At 38.8% G+C, this 24,917-nt stretch overlaps 1 protein-coding gene across 2 annotated transcripts in view; it reads right to left on the bottom strand.

Annotated features, from left to right (window-relative positions):
• Positions 1–24,917, bottom strand: part of CD109 (CD109 molecule) — a 136,360-nt gene that overhangs the window by 14,773 nt on the left and 96,670 nt on the right. For both annotated transcript variants that reach the window (XM_045074785.1, XM_045074786.1), the window contains exons 24-29: positions 11,997–12,078; positions 9,433–9,661; positions 5,801–5,966; positions 3,875–4,065; positions 3,255–3,410; positions 1,936–2,001 (exon numbers count right to left, since the gene is read on the bottom strand). In XM_045074785.1, coding sequence (XP_044930720.1) covers positions 1,936–2,001; positions 3,255–3,410; positions 3,875–4,065; positions 5,801–5,966; positions 9,433–9,661; positions 11,997–12,078 — 890 coding nt within the window. The remainder of the gene's footprint in view (positions 1–1,935; positions 2,002–3,254; positions 3,411–3,874; positions 4,066–5,800; positions 5,967–9,432; positions 9,662–11,996; positions 12,079–24,917) is intronic.

Raw genomic sequence — 24,917 nt, forward strand, 5'->3', positions numbered from 1 at the left:
TTCATTCTTCTATACCTAGCTTGTATAATCCCTTCGTCCCCTTGATCATTCTGGTTGTCTCCAACTCTTCCTTAAACTACAATTAAAATTTTAGAATATTCTTGGAGGAGGTGAAGAATAGTTTCACGTAACTGGAGAGATGGTCTCTGCTATTTCCATCATCCCCTTTGCAGGGGCATGCAATCGTCCTTTACAGACCAATGTCATCAGGAAACAAACAAGAACTACTAGATTTTGTCCTCTGGGTCATAATTAATACTTATCTCTAATGAAGCATTGGGCTTAACGTTTGACCCATGAAAAGCCCAACTGCTCATTCGGCGAACTCTCAGACGTCTTGCAGTTTATTTCCAACAGCTTAGTATTTCAGTACTTAATATGGGGTTAATCTCTGCAAACCTCAGAGATTTCTTTCCTTTCTTTATCTAGAACACTTAACAAAAATATCAACTAAAAGAATCTCAGTACCCATTCCGAGGTGTCCAACTTGTTAGCAATTTTCTCCATCCTAACAAGTGCCTATCGGTCCCTCCTTTTTGTTTTCTGGAAAAGGTTCGTTTGGAGTCTTCTCCAAAAAGCCAAAAGCCTTCGTTTGGAGTCTTCTCCAAAAGCCTTCTGACCAGTACGTACCACATTTACACTGTGTCCTTCAAAGCTCAAGTAAAACTCACTTGGCTTCAGTAATTTATCTACATTTGCTTTAATCGAGAATGAATTCCAACCAATTAGTGATATAAGTATGTGTGATTTTTCAGTTGAATCTAAACTATCCTGTGTACTTACTTTTGGATTTGCTGTTTGCTTTGAAAGACAGTTTGAGAGTGAGAATTTTCATGTGGCCTTTGTTAGTAAAGACAAATAGAAATTATTCACTCTTCTTTTTCTATTCTTTTTGTTGAATACTGTTCCTTTCAACTGTGATAATTTTCCTTGATTTTTAAAAAAACATTTACTACCATGTTTTGAATATTATACAAAATAATCTTAGAATTACTTGGAAGTTTTGAAATGATACCTGACCATCTATCTGCAATACTTAGCAAGTATACTTATTCTTTTAACTATAACAGTTGTACTGGTTTCTGGAAAAGTACTTTTTCCGTATAACAGCCTTTTTTTTTTTTTTAACTTTCTCGATAAATCTTTCAGGGTTTGTTTGGTTTGTATATTCTAACCAAGCACGTAAAGATTTTTGGTCCTATAACATATGATTTTTGTTTGCAATAAGATTATGTCAAGTCCTTATAATTTCCAGTGTATTAAATATAATAACTATTCCATTCAGGATTTTACATACTACCTCCATTTTATTCTAATGCTATTGCACAATTAAAAGTAAGTTTATTTGGATTTTTCTTATACCAAAGCATTGGATATATCATGCTCTAATTGTTTTATTTACTATTATGTAAGACTTTATTTTTTAATTTAAATTCAATTAGCCAACACTTACATAAGAATTTACATTAAAGGGACACATTTCCTATCTTCAAATCTATTCCTTATAATACCATGTTGAACTTTATATTGTTAAATGAATATTAAGAAGTTATGGGCAAAAAGTATTGTATTATCAAGTCTTAGTAGAAACTCTACCAGCATTACAATTTCTGAGCTGTATTTTCACAAAAAGATGGGCATTCCCAACAACTCACACAATCATATCAAAAGAATTTAATTCTAACTTCAAAGAGCATATAATACACAAGGAGTATTTTTCCAAGATTATCAATCCATTGGTTGCTTTCCACTAACTAGTAGTGACATCTCTAATACTTTTTATTAAAGAGAGTGATTTATCTTACCTAAGTCACAGATAGAGATCCTTAAGAATTTTATGCATTATCTGTTACAGATTTAGCAGTACCCCAAATGAAAGAACTGTTCTAACATTTAGAATTATTGAACTAAACAAAAATGAAAATCGTTACATACCTGACAAATAGCAAATCCAACACCACTTGCGGAAATATTAACAGCAATTGGCTGAGCCACAGCAAGCTGAATGAAGATGGGGGGAAAAGTGAATAAGACTAATCTTCCATACCTCCATCTTTCTAGCAAGCACAGGATATCAGTGTCACCCCTCACTAGGAGTGTAAGCCATCTGTGAAAAGCTCTAAGAATTCACACAGCTTCCCATGTCAAAAGCCAACCAGGTAAGAGAGGTGAAGGCAGAGGAAGGGTCCACTCTCCACACCCCCCCACCTCTGCCTTTGAGAGAGGAGATAGGGCTGCCCTCCTAGAGGTGCAGAAGCGAGAGAGACAAGAAACAAAAGTCCTGGGGCGCCTGGGTGGCTCAGTGGGTTAAAGCCTCTGCCTTTGGCTCAGGTCATGATCTCCGGGTCCTGGGATTGAGCCTCACATCGGGCTCTCTGCTCAGCAGGGAGCTTGCTTCCCCCTCCCTCTGCCTGCCTCTCTACCTACTTATGATTTCTGTCAAATAAACAAAATCTTTAAAAAAAAGAAAAGAAAAAGAAACAAAAGTCCTCTCACTCCTCCATCTCCCTTAGTGCCTAATCCGACTGATCTGTTGGCCTTCCTATGAACACAGAGGCACATGATCAGGGACTAGGAGTCACACTACTCCTTTTCTTTTGCCACCAGCGCTCTTCCTCAGTTTCTAGCCCTGAAGTTATCACTTTCATCCATTACTCTCAGCTTCCCACAAGGTTAACCCCAGGAATAAAGTGGGTGTATGATAAGTCTTTATTCCATTTTAAAGTAAGGATTTAGTCCTGATTCTATCAATTCCCCTAAGAGGCCATGTGGTACAGCTGGAAAGAACACAGTCAGAAACACAGGTTCATATCCTAGCCCTGCTATTTCTCCCAACATGATCTTGAGCAAGTTACTTAACCTTCCTCAGCCTCAGTTTTATCATGTGCATGGTAGAGATGAAATATTTTCTTAGTGTTGGTTTGAGAAGCAAATGCAATAGTACATGTGAAGAAATCTGGCACACTGCCTGCAGAGCACAGGAACTCAGCAGGTGTTCACTCATTTCCCAATATGATAGAGCCCGTATTTTCTCCTTTTCCAAATCTTTCCAAAGTTCCCATCCCCCGCTCTCCCCTCTTCCCCAGCTCAGCAAATTCAACCAAAGGAGGGCACTCCTTCCTCCCAGTCTCTTTACAGGGTTCTAGGAACAAGCTTCTGTTGAAGTTAACAGAATGGAAATAAATAATAAAACAACATTCCAGCATAAGGAATCACCTGCACATAATTGTAAATAACCACCCCCTTGTCCACACCTCTGATGTCTGGAGGAGAAAGCGGTTCTGTGTGTCAATCCAAAACTTTACAGGACTTGGTGAACTGGGCCCCGTCACAGTCACTTGGATGTTGGTCCTGTCTGTGTTCATTAGGGCTGCAAATTCAGATAGGGCCTTCAAGGCTACAACGGTGTCCTATTGAGGAAAGAAAAACATGTGTGCATACAAGCTTATATCAGTGTCACTGAAGAGTCTTTAAAGTGGGTAATTAGGAGACCTGCTATGTAGTCATCCACCCTCCTTGGGAGTGGAGTTCTCCTTTATTCATTTCTGAAGGTCCGAGACATACAGTACAGGAAAGGCTCGGAAAGTATCTGCTGACTGACACTGAGTATCTGCTCCATCAGTTACCACGCAGGAAAGATGGCCTGGATACATGGGGAACTAATTTTTCCCACATACATAGCACAGATGATGTTTACATCCGTGATGAGAAAAAGATGAAAATTAGTAACTTAGACCTTTGACTTACAGTACTAAATTTTTCAATTGCCAATTTTATGAAGTCATGAAGAAAGCAACCACCTACTTCCTTTAAAAAATTACATTTATATTTAAACTATATTTAGTTTAAAAAACGAAAAACTATCATCACTCACCTGGGTAGATGCAAAACCTCCCAAGCTATTTCTTTGGCTGCTGAGCCACCTCATAATTGGGATTCCCTCAGACACCTGATACTGCAGGAAGTGTGAGAGCAGTGCGTAGGCCGCAACCTCAATATCCAAGGAACGTGGCTGCCAGGATTCAGAAAGTTTAGGCTCTGATGATACCCAGAATTGCATGCCTCCTGTAAGAAACAAATGGTAATAGTCTGACCAATGGAGCAAAAATTTTATTTTATACCATTAAATATTCCTACACTGGTCCAAGTCCTACTTTACAACATATATATATATTTCCAAATATGAATATATTTATGCCATGCAAATATATGTGTATTCACAAACACAGACACATATGTAAACATGTACTTATAGGTCAGTTTCTAAACTAATGCAACTTATAAATTTTCATCCATTTCCTTGTATTTGAAGATATTTTGATGAAAATAATTTCCCAAGGGAAATTCCACATGTTTGGCTCAAAACTAAACAGCTATAAATAAAAGAAAAACATACTATACTCCAGAAGATAATGTACATAACTTTTCCGACCAGGCCATCCTAAAAATATTTTAGGACACATTAGAAAGAATCCCGTTCTGGGAATCTGCCATTAACCAGCTCTAATGTTCCCGGAAACCTCTCCTTTTTTTCATTATCTGAAATTTGGTGTTATAAGTTCAAAAATCCAAGCCCCGAAGGAAAAAAGAAAAAATGAAGGACCCTGGCCAGCTCAACAATCTTCCTAGAGATATTCCTGTTACCCTCAGAGGAACATCTTACTGGGCGTCCCCACTCCCCGCTCAAATATTATTCTTTAGATGATCACACTCAGGTGGAATAATAACTACCACTTAAACAAGCAGAGAAGAAATATCAAGACCTACAGTCTCCAGGTAACAATCTAGTGCCCAGCACTGCAAAAGGCAGTAAAGATAATAAGAATGCAATCTAAATTACTGCTAAAAATAATGCAATGTTTTTTACAGTCTTAAAAAAAATCTCTAAGCACTTTCAACATTTATCCTTTCTTGAATTAACAAGGCTTCAAATCAGTGGACATTACTTATTTCTGCCCACTCATCCCCATCTCTGTCTACCCTTGTTTCTCTCACACGTGTGTGCACACGTGCACACAGACACATACACACCTGGATCCCAACCATAGAGGTCATCCGGGAAGTAGCAACACCTGCACTTTTTTTCTTGTTGTAGCCCATTTAAAAAAAAAAAAAATTAGGGCACCTGGGTGGCTCAGTGGGTTAAGCCGCTGCCTTCGGCTCAGGTCATGATCTCAGGGTCCTGGGATTGAGTCCCACATTGGGCTCTCTGCTCAGTACTTATAGGTCACTCTCTGCCTGCCTCTCCATCTCTCTGCCTGCCTCTCCGTCTACTTGTGATCTCTCTCTGTCAAATAAATAAATAAAATCTTTTAAAAAAAAAGTCATCCAACTCACTAACAGCATTTCTCAGCATTTGCATTTCTATTAAATAGCATTTTAGTTCAAATTTTGAACATTTGCTAGTTGTTATTCCCATTTTATAGTTAGGAAAACTGAAGCTCAGAAAAGCAAGTAGTATTAGAATTTGAACCCAAGTCTCTCTACAACTTTTTGTCCTAATGACCACTCAAGGCCACCAAACCAGAAATGGTATCAAAGAGCTCAAAAGGTAACTGACATGGGGCAGAACATATCTAAAACAAGGAAACACACAAGCCCTGAAATTCTCTAGAAAACACAGGGAGAGCAGAAGCAGCCATGTCAGACTCATCTGATCTCATCTGCATTTCATTTATCATCCCATTCAGAAGAGGTAAATGTTATCAACTTCCTATCTGGCTTACAAAACTTTCTCACATACTTTGTATATTTCATAATGCATAGTAGTCTAACAATCTCAAACAACCCCATGCATTACCTTCTTGTTCTGCTCTCCAAGTCAGCATATTCAAAGCTTCCTTGGCTTTAGGGCTCCCCACGGATGACAGTGCATAAGTTATAAGAGCTAAAGTATAATTGTCTGAAATTCCTCTATTAAATTCAGACTCCAAAAAGTTGATAGACTCTTGCACATCAATATTAGGCTTGAAAAAAAAACATATGTTTTACTATACAAAGTAACCCATTACCACACATTTTTTAAACAAAAAGTATTTCCAAACATTCATTCAAAAAGTAATTTCAGAGTGTGTTTACGTATCTGACTTTGTCCTGAGCAATGGGAATCAAGGATGATCACTGACATTTAAAGATTTGCTATTCATTTTGAAAATAATACTGCATTTGAAAGAAAAATGAAGGAATCATACCTATTTATAATTGCACCAAAAAGAAGAAGATACCTAGGAATAAACTTAACCAAAGAGATGAAAGACATGTACTCTGAAAACTATAAAACACTGATGAAGAAAACACAAAGAAGTGGAAAGACATTCCATGCTCACATGGAGTAAAAGAACAAATAATGTTAAAATGTCCTCGCTACCCAAAGCAATCTAGATATTTAGTACAATCCCCATCAAAAGTACAATCCCTACCAACAGCATTTTTCACAGAGCTAGAACAAACAATCCGAAGATTTGTATGGAACCACAAAAGACCCCAAATAGCCAAAGCAATCTTGAAAAACAAAAGCAAATCTGGAGGCATCACAATTCCAGGCTTCAAGTTATATTACAAAACTGTAGTAATCAAAACAGTATGGTACTGGGGGCGCCTGGGTGGCTCAGTGGGTTGAAGCCTCTGCCTTCAGCTCAAGTCATGATCTCAAGTCCTGGGATCGAGCCCTGCATGGGACTCTCTGCTCAGCAGGAAGGCTGCTTCCTCCTCTCTCTCTGCCTGGTTGTGATCTCTCTCTCTGTCAAATAAATAAATAAAATCTTAAAAAAAAAAAAAAACAGTATGGTACTGGTACAAAAATAGACACCTAGATCAACAGAAGAGAATACAAATCCCAGAAATAAACCAGCAATAACAATATGGTCAATTAATCTCCCCAAAGCAGTAAAGAATATCCAATGAGAAAAAGACAGTCTCTTTCACAAATGCTGTTGGGAAAACTGGACAACCACATGCAAAAGAATGAAAGTGAACCATACACAAAAATAAATTCAAAATTTATTAAAGACCTAAATGTGAGACCAGAAACCATAAAAATCCTAGAAGAGAACAAAGGCAGTAATCACTTTGACCTCGGCAGTAGGAACTTCTTTCTACATATGTTTCCTGAGGCAAGTGAAACAAAAGCAAAAATAAACTACTGGAGCTACATCAAAATAAAAAGCTTCCACAAACCAAAGAAACAATCAACAAAACTAAAAGGCAGCCTACAGAACGGGAGAAGATATTTGCAAACAACATACCTGATAAAGAATTAGTATCCAAAATATATAAAGAACTGATTCAAATCCACACCCAAAACCCAAATAACCCCATTAAAAATGGGCAGAAGAGGGGCACCTGGCTGGCTTGGTCATGGAACATGCACTCCTGATCTCAGGATTGTGAGTTCAAGTCCCATCCTAGGTGAAGAGATTACTTAAAAATAAAAAGGCTTTAAGAAAAAAAAGTGGAGGAGGGTGCCTGGATGGCTTGGTTGGTTGAGCATCCAGCTCTTGATGTCATGATCTTTGGGTCTTGGGATCAAGTCTGTACTTGGGCCTGTGCTCAGTAGGGAGTCTGCTTCTTTCCCTCTCCCTCTGTCCATTCCTCTGCTCACATGTTCTCTCCCTCATATAAATTTTTTTTTAAATGGGCAGAAGACGTGAATAGACTTTGTTCCAAAGAAGACATACAGATGGCCAACAAACATGAACTAAATATCACTGATTATCAAGGAAAAACAGATCAAAACTACAATGAGTTATCACCTCACACCTGTCAGAACGGGTAAAGTCAACAACACAAGAAACAACAGGTGTTGGTGAGGATATGGAGAAAGAGGAACTCTCACACACTGTTATTGAAAATGTAAACTGATACAGTCATGGAAAACAGTATGCAGGTTCCTCAGAATATTAAAAACAGACCTACCGTATAATCCAGCAATTGCACTAAGAATACAAAAGTACTAATTTAAAAGAATACGTGCACCTCAATGTTTATAGCAGCACTGTCTACAACAGCCAAGATATGAAAGCAGCCCAAGTGTCCATCGACTAATGAAGGGATAAAGAATATATGTGTGTGTGTGTGTGTGTGTGTCTGTGTGTGTGCACGTGCATGCGTGTACACAATGGAATATTACTCAGCCATAAAATAAAATGGAATCTTTCCATTTACAGTGACATGAATGAAGCCAGAAAGTGTTACGCTAAGTGAAGCAAGTCAGTCAGAGAAAGACAAATACCGTATGATTTCACTCATATGTAGAATCTAAGAAATAAAACAAATGAACGAAGAAGAAAAAAAGAGAGAGGCAAACCATGAGCAGACTCTTAAGTGTAGAGAACAAACTGATGGTCACCGGAGGGGAGGTGGCAGGAGGATGGGTGAAGCAGGTGATGGGATTAAGGACTGCACTTGTCATGATGAGCACAGGGTGATGTATGGAAGTGTGGAATCACTATGTTGTATACCCGAAACTAATATCACACTGTATGTTAACTACCCGGGATTTAAATAAAAAGAAAGAAAAGATTTTAAAAGGAAAGATTTAAAAACAAAGAAAAAACACTGCTTTTCAGTTTTTATGAGTAAATAGGCACCATTTCCTAGAAGGAATAAGAAATAAAAAGTAGAACATTTGCCAATGCTTCTACCACTGAATATCATGAACTTGGAGGTGAGCACAAAATATAGTTTGAGAAAAATATTATTCATATCTGATCTCATGTTTTGAACCTCTAAGCTTAAGGGAAAGTTTATCTTCCATGTGTCTAAGACTGGACTAGGGAAACAGTAGGAGCTTACTATGAAGAATGGCTGTTTTTGATCATGTGAAATGTTGTTGCCATTAAAGCAGTAAAGGCATCAATCACTGAAACAGTTCTGAAGCAAAAATAAGTTCATTAGCATAACTTTCCATGCATACTCATTCTCATCCAGAATTCACGCCCCTTTAACATGATTTTTAGAGTGTGGGTATACTTTTGTACTAAATTAGCAGACATTGTCATCGCTCCATGATATTTTAGAAATAAAAAAAAATTCTTCAAAACCTAAATCTGCTAGCATACGTTCCCAAATTCTGAAGGATTTTCTGTCCCCTAAGAAACTAATCTTTTCAATGATAAATACAGACGAGATCGGGCGCGTTCAGGGTGGTATGGCCGTAGACTCAATGATAAATACATATTGATTTATCTTACCAATAGCAAGTATGCCATTTATACAAGAAAGCATTCTTAGTTATTCTGAAAGAGCAGGTTCATATTTTCATTCTCAGATTTTAGAATATGGTCACAAAGGCAAAGCAAAAAGGTACCCAAACTCAGACTTCAAATGTGATGTAAAATTGCAGAACTCTTTTGGTTTCCAGACACATTCTTGACTCATCAAGACGTAACTTGCTTGTGATTTCCCATCCATCATTTATTAAAGATTAAGTACCTGATACTTTTTATATCCCAGGAGAGAAGTCACAATATAAGCTGTAAGCGTTACTGGACTTTTATTGCCACCTTGAAGCTCACTGTGGATCACTCTTCCTGGCTCCCAAAATTCACCATTGGATTTCTGACGTCCTTTAAGCCACGTATATGTTCTGTGTAACACATTCTGATCAATATCTATGTAAGGATCAGCTTCAAGGAAACATCTTAAAACAAAAGCTGACAACCTAGGTGAAAAAAGGAGAAAAACTGCATAAAATACACTTTATAAAGTCCTCTAAATAACACTGAGCAAGAAAACACCAACAGTAACATTTCTCCCCAACCAAAAGACTCACAAAAGGATAATCATGGAAGAAGGAACAAAGGGATAAAAGGCAACAAGGAGGCAACATAAACATCTCAGCCGAGCTGGTAGACATGGTTCCCACTTGAGGATGGCCAAGAAATTCCAGGTCAACTTCTAAAATATCAGATTTGGAAAGGAATTTAGAAGTCATCTAATTCCATGCGCCTCCCCCCTCACTATTTTATAAGTTGAGAATTCAACATTCCAAAAGAATTAAATTGTCCAAGGTTATCATTTTTGGAGTGTTCTAGGTATTTACCAAGGAAGATCCCATTACACACTTGGCTTAGCCCTAAAGCCATGGATGAAGTACATATAGTTCACAGTCAAACTGTAGCACTCTTAACTAGAAATAACGGATAATTTCTCTCCGGCAGGACAGGAGTCAGAAAATTACAGCTTGCAGACCAAATCTGTTTTGGTCAAATCTTGTCCTTGTGCCAAATCCAGCCTAGTGTCTGTTTACATGTGTGTCCCTTCCACTACCCTCCACCTGAGAATAGTTTGGGAAGGGAAGAGAGAAAGGAAGGAAGGAAGGAAGGAGGAAGGAAGGAAGGAAGGAAGGAAGGAAAAGGAAAGGAAAGAAGGAAGGAAGGAAGGAAGGAAGGAAAGGAGAGAAAGGAAGAAGAAGAAAAAGGAAAGGAAAGGGGGGGAGATAAGAAAGACAGACAGACGGACAGGAGGGGAATTAGCATGCAACAGAGACTCTATGTGGCCTGCAATGCCTAACATATTTACTGTCAGACCTTTACAGAAAACGTTAGGCAATGCCTGCTACAGAACAATAAATATTTAGGTGAAAAGATCATCAAGCAATAAAACACTGAAACCTTTCTATTTATGGATCTATATCCTGACACAGGCCAAAAGAGAATTTGAAGTGAAGCCAATATGTCTCATTCTATGAACTGTTGAGGTGTGATAAATATTACTAGTATTCAGTAACAGCTGATCCTCTTTTACTTTGAGTATGCAGAGAAGTTCACTTTTCCACCCTTTTGAAGTTAAGGACGGCCATGTGACCTGCTCTGACAATGACTCAGTGAGGAGAAATGCTGCACCCAGGCTGAAGCTCCTAATTACCGGTGAGGGGTCCACCAGCTTTCTCTTCCCAGACTCGCGTAAGCCCGGAGCGTCCTGGGAAATGGTGTCGGCTGAGGAAGAACTACAGCGCCCCCCGCTGACCAATAGTGGACTTGCAGCATGAGCAAGAAAGAAGCTCTTGTTAAACTACTGAGATTAGGGGGTTGTTATCACCACGTGCCTTGTCCAACCTGACTGCTACAGTTAGTCAATCTTCTGGGTGAAATGAAGAACTGACAATAGTACAAGGAGAGAAAATAATCATCCAAAATCAGCCGCACAGAAATTCCATTCTGGAGGAAATCTGGTTGCTTATTACTTAATTCCATCACAGTTTTTCACAAAAAATAACCTTAAAGAAACCTATGTTGACTGTGTTAATACAAAATTTGTATTGATCATGTATAACTAAGAAAAAAACTACATCGGGGTGCCTGGATGGTTCACTGAGTTAAATGTCCATGCACACTGGGCGTGGAGCCTGCTTAAGATTCACTCTCCTCCCTCTCCCTCTGCCCCTCCACCCCTGCACTCGAGCTCTCTCTAAAAAAAAAAAAAAAATTAAATTAAATAAACAACAACAACAAAAAAGCTATGTAATAATCACTCAGTATTTCTAACCAGTTTTTCTTGTCAACTGCACCATCATCATAAAGTATTTTTTATTACTTTTCCCACAAAAAAAGGATTTATAGCTTATCTTTTCTAAATAAAAACATTTTACTTGTTAGTGTTTTAAAACCATATTTAAAAAAGAAAATCTCCCTTAAAGACAGGCTATAGGAAAAGCAACCTATGAGCCCATATACATAGGGACACATCTGTCAGTTTCATGGCCATTTTGCCTGAATAAGAGCCCACTCCTGAAAGATTTGTTCTATTAGTAAAAAACACTTACCAAGTGGGGGTCCTTGGGTGGTTCAGTTGCATAAATGTCCGACTCTTGGTTTCAGTTCAGGTCATGATCTCAGAGTCTTGAGATCAAGTCCTGAGTCAGACTCCAAGCTTAGCGAGAAATCTGCTAAAGTTTCACTCTCTTTCCCCTTGTGCCCTTCCCCGGACTCACTGGCACTCTCTCACTCAAATAAATAAATAAATAAATCTTAAAACAAAAACAAAAACACACTTACCAAGTGCTCCCGGAAGGGTCATCATTCCCAAAAGCACTGAAAGAGCCATCTTCCCTCTGATAGAGAAGTTCTCTCTGGTAACCTGTCAGACAAAAAGGGCACAGATGATCGATGTCATCACAACTTGAAATGAATGGAAGTTTCTAATCATGATTTCATATTACAGAAACATAAACAAAGAATGGGAAAGAAGATATTAAATCAGCAACTGATACTGAATATTTTCTATATTAAGTGCTGTGAGAGAGTAAAACTATCAAGACTTTTCAAGCAGAATGTGTAAAATAAGAACTGTGATAGCTCCAACTAAATTCAGAAAAATACCAAAACAGAGACAACAATTCTAGCCACTTAAAGGGAAGCAAACTGGTCTCTTGATTTTGGCTCAGGTCATGATCTCAGGGTTGTGAGAGCAAGTTAAGATTCTCTCTCCTGGGGCGCCTGGGTGGCTCAGTGGGTTAAGCTTCTGCCTTCGGCTCAGGTCATGATCTCAGGGTCCTGGGATCAAGCCCCGAGTTGGGTTCTCTGCTCAGTGGGGAGCCTGCTTCCCGCCCCCTGCCTGCCTGTCTGCTTACTTCTGATCTCTGTCAAGTAAATAAATAAAATCTTAAAAAAAAAAAAATTCTCTCTCCCTGCAGCAGCTCTTTCTACCTATCGGTCCTATCATTGTGCTTTAATAAAATCACCTTTTTGCACCACACACACACAAAAAAAAGGTAGGGGGGGTGCCTGGGTGGCTCAATCAGTTAAGCATCTGCCTTCTGCTCAGGCCATGATCTTAGGGTCCTGGGATCAAGTCCTGCAACAGGCTTCCTGCTCAGCATGGAGTCTGCTTCTCCCTCTGACCCTCCCCACTGCTCATGCTCGTGTGTTTTCTCTCTCTCTCTCTGTCCCTCTCACAAAAATAAATAAATATATCTTTAAAAAAAAAAAGATTCTCGGTCCCTATGTCCCTCCCCAAACTCGTGCTCTAAATAAATAAATAAATAATAATTTAAAAGTAACAAACTAAAGGCCAAGCTTTATTTAACTTTGTAGGGTTGACTACAATAGTTTCCATGCTTAATCATCTAAAATTGTTTGCTACCTAAGAAAAATGCTATCTAGAGTATCAAAATCAAAGTTTTGGGCTAAAATAAAAAGTAAAAATAATTTCTATTTTTAGGCCAGCAACAGAATGGGAAAATTGTTAAATAATCTAAGACAACAGCTTTAAAATATTTTGGCAATGGCCAACTGAAGTAAACCAAAGAACCAACCTCTCTGCCACCACATCAATTCCAAATTCTCAAAAAAAAAAAAAAGAGAAGAAGCCAGCAATGGTAATGAAGTCTCACCTTAGAAGTAAATTGAGAAGGGGGTTAAGGCTCATATAGTGACTTTAATAAAAGCAGATGTTTCATATTTGCAAATAAATGGCTGCAAATAAGGCAGGTGTTTCATATTTGAAAAGCAATGGACGTAGGTCTCAAAGACCAATGACTGAGATCACAACAAGATTCACCAAACAACCCACAACAAACTAAGCTGCTAAAAATGAAATTGAAATATCAATAATTAATCATTAGAAAGCAAGCAGAAGAAAAAGTGAAAAGTTGTTCCAACACAAGGCATTATCAATGATTCTCTGGTAACCAAGAAGTATTCCTGAAAATTACAAGATTCTAGTATAGGCAGGTGACATCACACAGTATGAACTTTGCAGCATGGTCACATAAAGCCTGGCAACCATAAGCATTTACAAAATGTTGAATTCAATCTCTAGTAAACTCTAGGAACAAAAAAAGTTTTACTCTATGAATACCACATTTTAGAAGCATCAATAACTATAAGAAATTAATTCATATTTAACTAACAAAACATGAGCACTGATGGTTTAAAATTACAGTTGATCTGCTCTTGCCATGTCCCAAACTTTCCTCCTTAAGCCCTTCCCCAGAAACTCCAGATCTAATTAAAGCTGCAATAAGACAAAGCATGTAAAAAACAAGACACTGTGTCATGGTGATCTTTAAGACCTACAGGAAAAGAAATATAAAAAAAGAAAGAAAGAAAGAAATATAAACAACATTTAGGTGATGTCAGAATTCTGCTTTAATTTAAAGAATGGGGTTATAATCTTGATATTTAAAATTGAAATATTATGGTACAATAATTAAATATCAAATCTTGATCCAACGGTGATTGTATGTCAGGAACTGTTCAAAACCCTTTCACATGTATGAACCCAGGTAATTCTCACAACTCTAGGATGTAAAGGCTATTTAGAGATAACATCATCAGAGATGAGGACACTGGAACTCACAACACACCAAGTGCAAGGTCATGCAGTTGGGAGGTATTGAAGCCAGAAACTAGTCAACTTCCATAACCAGACATAGCCAAGGTCTAGGTCTCCAAAGCTGCTGTTTCCCGCTAACTCACAGAGCTCCTTCAGTTAATGTATGAAAAGTCCTCAGCACAGAGCACAGCACCTTTTATGTGGCAAGCCCTCAGTAAAAAGAGGTATCACTCCATACCACAGGCATGGGAAAAGGCTTTCTAACTCCCAATTTTTAAGAAAATATGTAATAAATAGGACCATAAAAAATTATTTTAAAGTTTTCCATGGCAAAACACAGGATGATGAATTAGAAGAAAATATGTGCCACACACAGAAAAATGGCTAATGTCCCTATATTAACATATAAATTATATATATTTATATATTACTACTACATGGCTATACATATACTTATATAAAGTACCTTTTAAGTTTAGAAAAAAAAGAGTAAAATCCTATAAGAAAGAAAATGGACAAACGACAAGAAACATTTCACAAATGAAACCAAGGGAGATGGACTTCAATATATGGAAAAATGTTCAACTTCATACTAAGTGCAATGCAAATTAAAACTACACTGAGATACCATTTATCACGCATCCTGTTAGCAAAGATTCACGTCTGACCACCCATTCTGTTGGGAAGGCTGTAAGAACACCAATACCTTGTTCGATGCTAGAGGGAACTCAGAACAGTACAAGTGCTGTGTAAGGGAGTGTCTATGTCTTTTGACCCAATAATCCAACTTTAAGGATTCTACCCTGAAGATATATCTCTAACAATATATAACGAAAAAATGTGGGGGAGGAGTCAAGATGGCGGAGAAGTAGCAGGCTGAAGTACTACTTCAGCTAGCCGGAGATCAGCTAGATCGCTTATCTAAAGATTGCAAACACCTGAAAATCCATCGGCAGATCGAAGACAAGAAGAACAGCAATTCTGGAAACAGAAAAACAACCACTTTCTGAAAGGTAGGACCGGCGGAGAAGTGAATCCAAAGCGACGGGAAGACAGACCCCGGGGGGAGGGGCCGGCACACGGCAAGCGGCGGAGCAACCGCGCACAAAATCAGGACTTTTAAAAGTCTGTTCCGCTGAGGGACATCGCTCCAGAGGCTAAACCGGAGCGAAGCCCACGCGGGGTCAGTGTGACCTCAGGTCCCGCAGGGTCACAGAAGGATCGGGGGTGTCTGAGTGTCACAGAGCTTGCGGGTATTGGAACGGGAAAGCCGGCTACAGAGACAGAGCCGACAGTAAGCTCACAGCTCGGTGTTACCTTGAACCAGTCGCAGGCTCGGTGAGCTCGGAGCGCGGCCGGAGGTCAGGCGCGGTTCTCTGAGGGCGCACTGAGGAGTGCGGCCCTGGGCTCTCCGCTCCTCCGGGCCGGAGACCAGGAGGCCGCCATTTGTATTCCCATCCTCCGGAACTCTACGGAAAGCACTCAGGGAACAAAAGCTCCTGAAAGCAAACCCGAGCGGATTACTCACCCCAGCCCCGGGTAAGGGCAGTGTAATTCCGCCTGGGGCAAAAACACTTGTGAATCACTACAACAGGCCCCTCCCCCAGAAGATCAACAAGAAATCCAGCCTAGACCAAGTTCACCTACCAAGGAGTGCGGTTTCAATACCAAGGAGAGCAGCAGAATTCCAGAAGAGGAGAAAGCCGAGCACGGAACTCATGGCTTTTTACCTGTGATTTTTTTTTAGTCTTGCAGTTAATTTATTTTTTTTTTCATTTTTTGTTGTTTTTTTTCTCGCCTTCGGGTAAAATTTTTTTTAACTGTTACCTTTTTCTTTTTTAACGATTTTTTACTAGTTTATATAATATATATATTTTTTCTTTTTTACATTTTTCTTAGGTGTTTTCTTTTTTTTAATTCTTTTCTTTTCTTTTCTTTTTTTTTTTTTTTTTTTTCTTTCTTCCTTTTTGAACCTCTTTTTATCCCCTTTCTCCCCCCTCACGATTTTGGATCTCTTCTAATTTGATTAAAGCATATTTTCCTGGGGTTCTTGCCAACCTTTTAGTATTTTACTTGCCCCTTCATATACCCTTATCTGGACAAAATGACAAGACGGAAAAATTCAACACAAAAAAAAAAAACAAGAGGCAGTACCAAAGGCTAGGGACCTAATCAATACAGACATTGGTAATATGTCAGATCTAGAGTTCAGAATGACAATTCTCAAGGTTCTAGCCGGGCTCGAAAAAGGCATGGAAGATATTAGAGAAACCCTCTCGAGAGATATAAAAGCCCTTTCTGGAGAAATAAAAGAACTAAAATCTAACCAAGTTGAAATCAAAAAAGCTATTAATGAGGTGCAATCAAAAATGGAGGCTCTCACTGCTAGGATAAATGAGGCAGAAGAAAGAATTAGTGATATAGAAGACCAAATGACAGAGAATAAAGAAGCTGAGCAAAAGAGGGACAAACAGCTACTGGACCACGAGGGGAGAATTCGAGAGATAAGTGACACCATAAGACGAAACAACATTAGAATAATTGGATCTCCAGAAGAAGAAGAAAGAGAGAGGGGAGCAGAAGGTATACTGGAGAAAATTATTGGGGAGAATTTCCCCAATATGGCAAAGGGAACGAGCATCAAAATTCAGGAGGTTCAGAGAATGCCCCTCAAAATCAATAAGAATAGGCGCACACCCCGTCACCTAATAGTAAAATTTACAAGTCTCAGTGACAAAGAGAAAATCCTGAAAGCAGCCCGGGAAAAGAAGTCTGTAACATACAATGGTAAAAATATTAGATTGGCAGCTGACTTATCCACAGAGACCTGGCAGGCCAGAAAGAGCTGGCATGATATTTTCAGAGCACTAAACGAGAAAAACATGCAGCCAAGAATACTATATCCAGCTAGGCTATCATTGAAAATAGAAGGAGAGATTAAAAGCTTCCAGGACAAACAAAAGCTGAAAGAATTTGCAAACACCAAACCAGCTCTACAGGAAATACTGAAAGGGGTCCTCTAAGCAAAGAGAGAGCCTACAAGTGGTAGATCAGAAAGGAACAGAGAACATATACAGTAACAGTCACCTTACAGGCAATACAATGGCACTAAATTTATATCTCTCAATAGTTACCCTGAATGTTAATGGGCTAAATGCCCCTGTCAAAAGACACAGGGTATCAGAATGGATAAAAAAAACAAAATCCATCTATATGTTGCCTCCAAGAAACTCATTTTAAGCCCGAAGACACCTCCAGATTTAAAGTGAGGGGGTGGAAAAGAATTTACCATGCTAATGGTCATCAGAAGAAAGCAGGAGTGGCAATCCTTATATCAGATCAATTAGATTTTAAGCCAAAGACTATAATAAGAGATGAGGAAGGACACTATATCATACTCAAGGGTCTGTCCAACAAGAAGATTTAACAATTTTAAATATCTATGCCCCCAATGTGGGAGCAGCCAACTATATAAACCAATTAATAACAAAACCAAAGAATCACATCAACAATAATACAATAATAGTAGGGGACTTTAACACTCCCCTCACTGAAATGGACAGATCATCCAAGCAAAAGATCAGCAAGGAAATAAAGGCCTTAAACGACACACTGGACCAGATGGACATCACAGATATATTCAAAATATTTCATCCCCAAGCAACAGAATACACATTCTTCTCTAGTGCACATGGAACATTCTCCAGAATAGATCACATCCTCGGTCCTAAATCAGGACTCAACCGGTATCAAAAGATTGGGATCATTCCCTGCATATTTTCAGACCACAATGCTCTAAAGCTAGAACTCAACCACAAAAGGAAGTTTGGAAAGGACCCAAATACATGGAGACTAAACAGCATCCTTCTAAAGAATGAATGGGTCAACCGGGAAATTAGAGAAGAATTGAAAAAAATCATGGAAACAAATGATAATGAAAATACAACGGTTCAAAATCTGTGGGACACAACAAAGGCAGTCCTGAGAGGAAAATATATAGCAGTACAAGCCTTTCTCAAGAAACAAGAAAGGTCTAACCTAACCCTACACCTAAAGGAGCTGGAGAAAGAACAAGAAAGAAACCCTAAGCCCAGCAGGAGAAGAGAAATCATAAAGATCAGAGCAGAAATCAATGAAATAGAAACCAAAAAAACAATAGAACAAATCAACAAAAGTAGGAGCTGGTTATTTGAAAGAATTAATAAAATTGATAAACCCCTGGCCCGACTTATCAAAAAGAAAAGAGAAAGGACCCAAATAAATAAAATCATGAATGAAAGAGGAGAGATCACAACTAACACCAAAGAAATACAAACTATTATAAGAACATACTATGAGCAACTCTACGGCAATAAATTTGACAATCTGGAAGAAATGGATGCATTCCTAGAAACATATAAACTACCACAACTGAACCAGGAAGAAATAGAAAGCCTGAACAGACCCATAACCAGTAAGGAGATTGAAACAGTCATTAAAAATCTCCAAACAAACAAAAGCCCAGGGCCAGACGGCTTCCCGGGGGAATTCTACCAAACATTTAAAGAAGAACTAATTCCTATTCTCCTGAAACTGTTCCAAAAAATAGAAATGGAAGGAAAACTTCCAAACTCATTTTATGAGGCCAGCATCACCTTGATCCCAAAACCAGACAAGGATCCCACCAAAAAAGAGAGCTATAGACCAATATCTTGATGAACACAGATGCGAAAATACTCAACAAAATACTAGCCAATAGGATTCAACAGTACATTAAAAGGATTATTCACCACGACCAAGTGGGATTTATTCCAGGGCTGCAAGGTTGGTTCAACATCCGCAAATCAGTCAATGTGATAGAACACATCAATAAAAGAAAGAACAAGAACCATATGATACTCTCAATAGATGCTGAAAAAGCATTTGACAAAGTACAGCATCCCTTCCTGATCAAAACTCTTCAAAGTGTAGGGATAGAGGGCACATACCTCAATATCATCAAAGCCATCTATGAAAAACCCACCACAAATATCATTCTCAATGGAAAAAACTGAAAGCTTTTCCGCTAAGGTCAGGAACACGGCAGGGATGTCCATTATCACCACTGCTATTCAACATAGTACTAGAGGTCCTAGCCTCAGCAATCAGACAACAAAAGGAAATTAAAGGCATCCAAATCGGCAAAGAAGAAGTCAAATTATCACTCTTCGCAGATGATATGATACTATATGTGGAAAACCCAAAAGACTCCACTCCAAAACTGCTAGAACTTATACAGGAATTCAGTAAAGTGTCAGGATATAAAATCAATGCACAGAAATCAGTTGCATTTCTCTACACCAACAGCAAGACAGAAGAAAGAGAAATTAAGGAGTCAATCCCATTTACAATTGCATCCAAAACCATAAGATACCTAGGAATAAACCTAACCAAAGAGACACAGAATCTATACTCAGAAAACTATAAAGTACTCATGAAAGAAATTGAGGAAGACACAAAGAAATGGAAAAATGTTCCATGCTCCTGGATTGGAAGAATAAATATTGTGAAAATGTCTATGCTACCTAAAGCAATCTACACATTCAACACAATTCTTATCAAAGTACCATCCATCTTTTTCAAAGAAATGGAACAAATAATTCTAAAATTTGTATGGAACCAGAAAAGACCTCGAATAGCCAAGGGATATTGAAAAAGAAAGCCAACGTTGGTGGCATCACAATTCCGGACTTCAAGCTCTATTACAAAGCTGTCATCATCAAGACAGCATGGTACTGGCATAAAAACAGACACATAGATCAATGGAACAGAATAGAGAGCCCAGAAATAGACCCTCAACTCTACTGTCAACTAATCTTCAACAAAGCAGGAAAGAATGTCCAATGGAAAAAAGACAGCCTCTTCAATAAATGGTGCTGGGAAAATTGGACAGCCACATGCAGAAAAATGAAATTGGACCATTTTCTTACACCACACACAAAAATAGACTCAAAATGGATGAAGGACCTCAATGTGCGAAAGGAATCCATCAAAATCCTTGAGGAGAACACAGGCAGCAACCTCTTCGACCTCTGCCACAGCAACATCTTCCTTGGAACAACGCAAAAGGCAAGGGAAGCAAGGGAAAAAATGAACTATTGGGACTTCATCAAGATCAAAAGCTTTTGCACAGCAAAGGAAACAGTTAACAAAATCAAAAGACAACTGACAGAATGGGAGAAGATATTTGCAAACGACATATCAGATAAAGGACTAGTGTCCAGAATCTATAAAGAACTTAGCAAACTCAACACCCAGAGAACAAATAATCCAATCAAGAAATGGGCAGAGGACATGAGCAGATATTTCTGCAAAGAAGACATCCAGATGCCCAACAGACACATGAAAAAGTGCTCCATATCACTCGGCATCAGGGAAATACAAATCAAAACCACAATGCGATATCACCTCACACCAGTCAGAATGGCTAAAATCAACAAGTCAGGAAATGACAGATGCTGGCGAGGATGCGGAGAAAGGGGAACCCTCCTACACTGTTGGTGGGAATGCAAGCTGGTGCAGCCACTCTGGAAAACAGCATGGAGGTTCCTCAAAATGTTGAAAATAGAACTGCCCTATGACCCAGAAATTGAACTATTGGGTATTTACCCTAAAGATACAAATGTAGTGATCCAAAGGGGCACGTGCACCCGAATGTTTATAGCAGCAATGTCCACAATAGCCAAACTATGGAAAGAATCTAGATGTCCATCAACAGATGAATGGATCAAGAAGATGTGGTATATATACACAATGGAATACTATGCAGCCATCAAAAGAAATGAAATCTTGCCATTTGCGACAACATGGATGGAACTAGAGCATATCATGCTTAGCGAAATAAGTCAAGCAGAGAAAGACAACTATCATATGATCTCCCTGATATGAGGAAGTGGTGATGCAACATGGGGGCTTAAGTGGGTACAAGCAGAATCAATGAAACAAGATGGGATTGGGAGGGAGACAAACCATAAGTGACTCTTAATCTCACAAAACAAACTGAGGGTTGCTGGGGGGAGTGGGTTTGGGAGAAGGGGGTGGGATTATGGACATTGGGGAGGGTATGTGCTTGGGTGAGTGCTGTGAAGTGTGTAAACCTGGTGATTCACAGACCTGTACCCCGGGGATAATAATATATGTTTATAAAAAATTAAAATTAAAAAAAAAAAGATTGAAAAAAAAAATGTATGAAGATGATAAGATTATGCACTGCAGCATTATTTGTAATTGCAAAAGTACAGGAAGTACCTAGATGCCCCCAGATTGGAAACTGGTTGAGTAAACTGTGGTGCATAAACAAGTGGAGACTATGCAAGTGTGAAAAAAATGAGGATGTCCCTCTAAACTTATACAGCATGATTTCCTGCATGCACTTTTAAGTGAAAAAGGCAGTCTAAAATAGTATGTATGGTATACTACCTTTTGTGTAAGAAAAAGAGGAAATAAGAAAATATATATGCATATGTTAATTTCTGCACAGAGAGAGAGGAAAAAAAACTAGAAATTAATGAAGTTACCCACAAAGGGTTGGGAGAAGGGGTACAGGAGGGAGAGATAACCCTTCACAGAACAGAGTAAGTTGGTTATTCACAAAAAGAGTAATAAGTTGCTCTTTGGGAAGCATATTAATGTTCTACATATTCAAAAAAGGAAACAAACAAGAATAGAAAAAAATGATAGGCATTACTAAGACTAGATCATTTCAACATGTTTTAGTTTTCATAAACCTTGAAAAAAAAAAGCCAGTATATAATCTCTTCCTTTTTCAGAGGCCGTCAGGGTTCACGGAGAAGCAGAAAAACTTTCTAGTGTTTACAAAGGAAATTAGCGAAAGAGTCCAAGACATTCTCCTTCAGTTTCCCGTTCAGGACTAAATCCACCAGATAGAATTTAACTGTGAACTCAATCTGACAGAAAAGGGGAAGAGAGAGAGGGGTGGAGAGGATAGGAAAGGAGAGAAGAAAGAAGGAAAGAAAGCTTTCAGGACCCCCCATCACTACAGGAAATGTCTCTGTGAGAAGGACGACCAGCTTCTAAAGAGAGGACCATGTGCTTCCAAGCCCCCAAATCACGTCAACAACTGCAGTTCCAAGTATGAGTTATTGTAAAACCAGAGAGATGAGATCATGCAGATGAGATCACTGCTTATGGAAATTACCCCTCAGGTGGCTGACCTCCAACAGTCCCCATTAATATCAACAACTAACACCATTCCTCTACCGGGGGCAGCCAGCCCGGAGGAGGGGGAGGACTCAGACAATCTCCAGTTGTGGAGTGCATTTCTTGAGCTGGTTTAGATGAAACAGAGACTCCAAATCTCCAGCTCTGCTCCCATGGCAAAACAAAGGAGAGAATCAGGACATAGAGAAAGGAACTTATATGAGTCTCCCAGTAGGAATATCCTGTGAGACAGCCTTCCTCACCTAAATCAGCCATGCATCGTTAACCCTCAGCTGCTTCTCCTGCAACTCAACCACTCCACAAGCAGTAAAAGACACCGTTGACTCGTGACGTTTACGGTTAACACAATTCAACATTCAAGTGTAGTCACCTCAGCTGGAAATTTTCATAATAGGTGGAAAAGGTATTAAGATGCTTTCCTCCAAAAGTTTATGAGGAAATAAGAGTATTGCCTGAAGATCATAGTTTCGTGAATAGCTCTTGAGTTAGAAAGCAATAGTATAATAGGAATTAACAGACACTTCTGAAAATTAAAATACAGAAGCCGTCAAGAGACTGTTGGGATAATGACCCATGAACTGTTGTTTATAAAAGGCCAAAAAAGCTACACATTTCCTGGGTCATGAATTTTCTTTGGAGTAGCCATGGATGTAAAATAGTTACTATTTATCATAATAAATATGAAAATACTGTCAACAGGGGCGCCTGGGTGGCTCAGTGGGTTAAAGCCTCTGCCTTCAGCTCGGGTCATGATCCCAGGGTCCTGGGATCGAGCCTCACATCGGGCTCTCTGCTTGGCAGGAAGCCAGCTACCTCCTCCCTCTCTTCCTGCTTTTGATCTCTGTTTGTGAAATAAATATATAAAATCTTATATAATATATATATTATGATATATAAAAAAAGAAAATACTATTGATAGAAAGACTAGAAAGACATAAAAAAAAACCCTGAACATAATTTGATTTGGTTTACCTCAAGTGTCAAAATTACATATAAGTAAAAGAAGTAAAATCAGCTCCTTGTGACTCCATCACTCACTTTCTCTGATAAAAAGCTGATAAAAATAGTTTCTGTACTAAAAGAAAAGTATCATTATCAATGTCCTTACTCTGTATGATATGGAATACGGAGATCGAGAACTTACTTCCCCAGGTTTTTTAGTTTTTCAGTAATTTCACTATTGCTTCTAGCCATTCTTGTGACTCCCAGAGCAGCATCAGAATTTTGAAACCTAGGGGCACCTGGGTGGCTTAGTCAGTTAAGCACCTGCCTTTGTCTCAGGTCCTGATCTCAGGGTCCTGGGACTGAGTCCTGTGTTAAGCTTGCTGCTCAGCATGGGAGTCTGCTTCTCCTTCTCCCTCTACCACCACTCCCCATATACTCTCTCTGGTTCACTCTCCAAATAAATTTTTTAAAATCTTTAAAAAAAAAAATTCTGAAACTTATTTTTCCTGTTTTTCTTTTTTTTTTTTTTAAGATGTTATTTATTTATTTATTTATTTATTTGACAGACAGAGATCACAAGTAGGCAGAGAGGCAGGCAGAGAAAGAGGAGGGGGAGTGGGCTCCCTGCTGAGCAGAGAGCCCAATGCGGGTCTTGATCCCAGAAATCTGAGATCATGACCTGAGCCAAAGGCAGAGGCTTAACCCACTGAGCCACCCAGGCACCCCTCCTGTTTTTATTTCAACAGAAAATAAATATAATGTGTTTTCAACAAGGTTCGGTCTGAGTCTCACTTCAAAAATGGAGCCACAGGTTCCATTTTTAAATATTCAAGGAAAACAAGGGGTTTAAATCTCTAATTAACAGCATTTCCAGTCCTTATCAAAAACAGTTTTCATTTTACAGGTTTTCTTTTTGACAGCAAGAGAGACTTCGTTCAATGATGAAGCTGTTGTTTTGACCAAAAAAACAATGGGTTAGGTTACAGGGCTCCTGGGCCAAGCATGATTTAAGTAAAACAATGCGCTGTTCATAAATGACATTTAAATAATATAATCATGACTCATGCCAAAGCCACTTTAATTTCTTAAAAAGTAAAAACAACTACAGTGTATTTAAAGGACTTTGGCAAATGTGATGGCAAAAGAAAAAACAAAGTCTCTGAAATGAGAAACTGATTTCATAATGAAAATCATTATACCAAGAAGCTTTTGTCCACGACTTTGAAACATAAAAATTGAGTTCAGCGGGTGAAATGATGTATTTGGGGGAGCACCATTGTGTCGACTTCCATCAGCCACCTCGCCAGCTCGGAAAGTGAGTCGAAACCACTGACCCCTGTGCCTAGCTCCTAAGAAAAGGCCCAGGCCAGATAGAACCTTGAGTGTTTAAAACAATCATGGCATTGTGCAAGTACCTGAGAGATGTTCTGGACCCAGCCCCTGCATTAGGATGAGGAGTCCGAGGCCCCAGGAAGTGAATACTGACAGTAACTCCT

The sequence above is a fragment of the Mustela putorius genome, unplaced genomic scaffold, assembly GCF_011764305.1.
Source record: "Mustela putorius furo isolate JIRA1106 unplaced genomic scaffold, ASM1176430v1.1 tig00000135_pilon_pilon_pilon, whole genome shotgun sequence".
Taxonomy (NCBI): domain Eukaryota; kingdom Metazoa; phylum Chordata; class Mammalia; order Carnivora; family Mustelidae; genus Mustela; species Mustela putorius.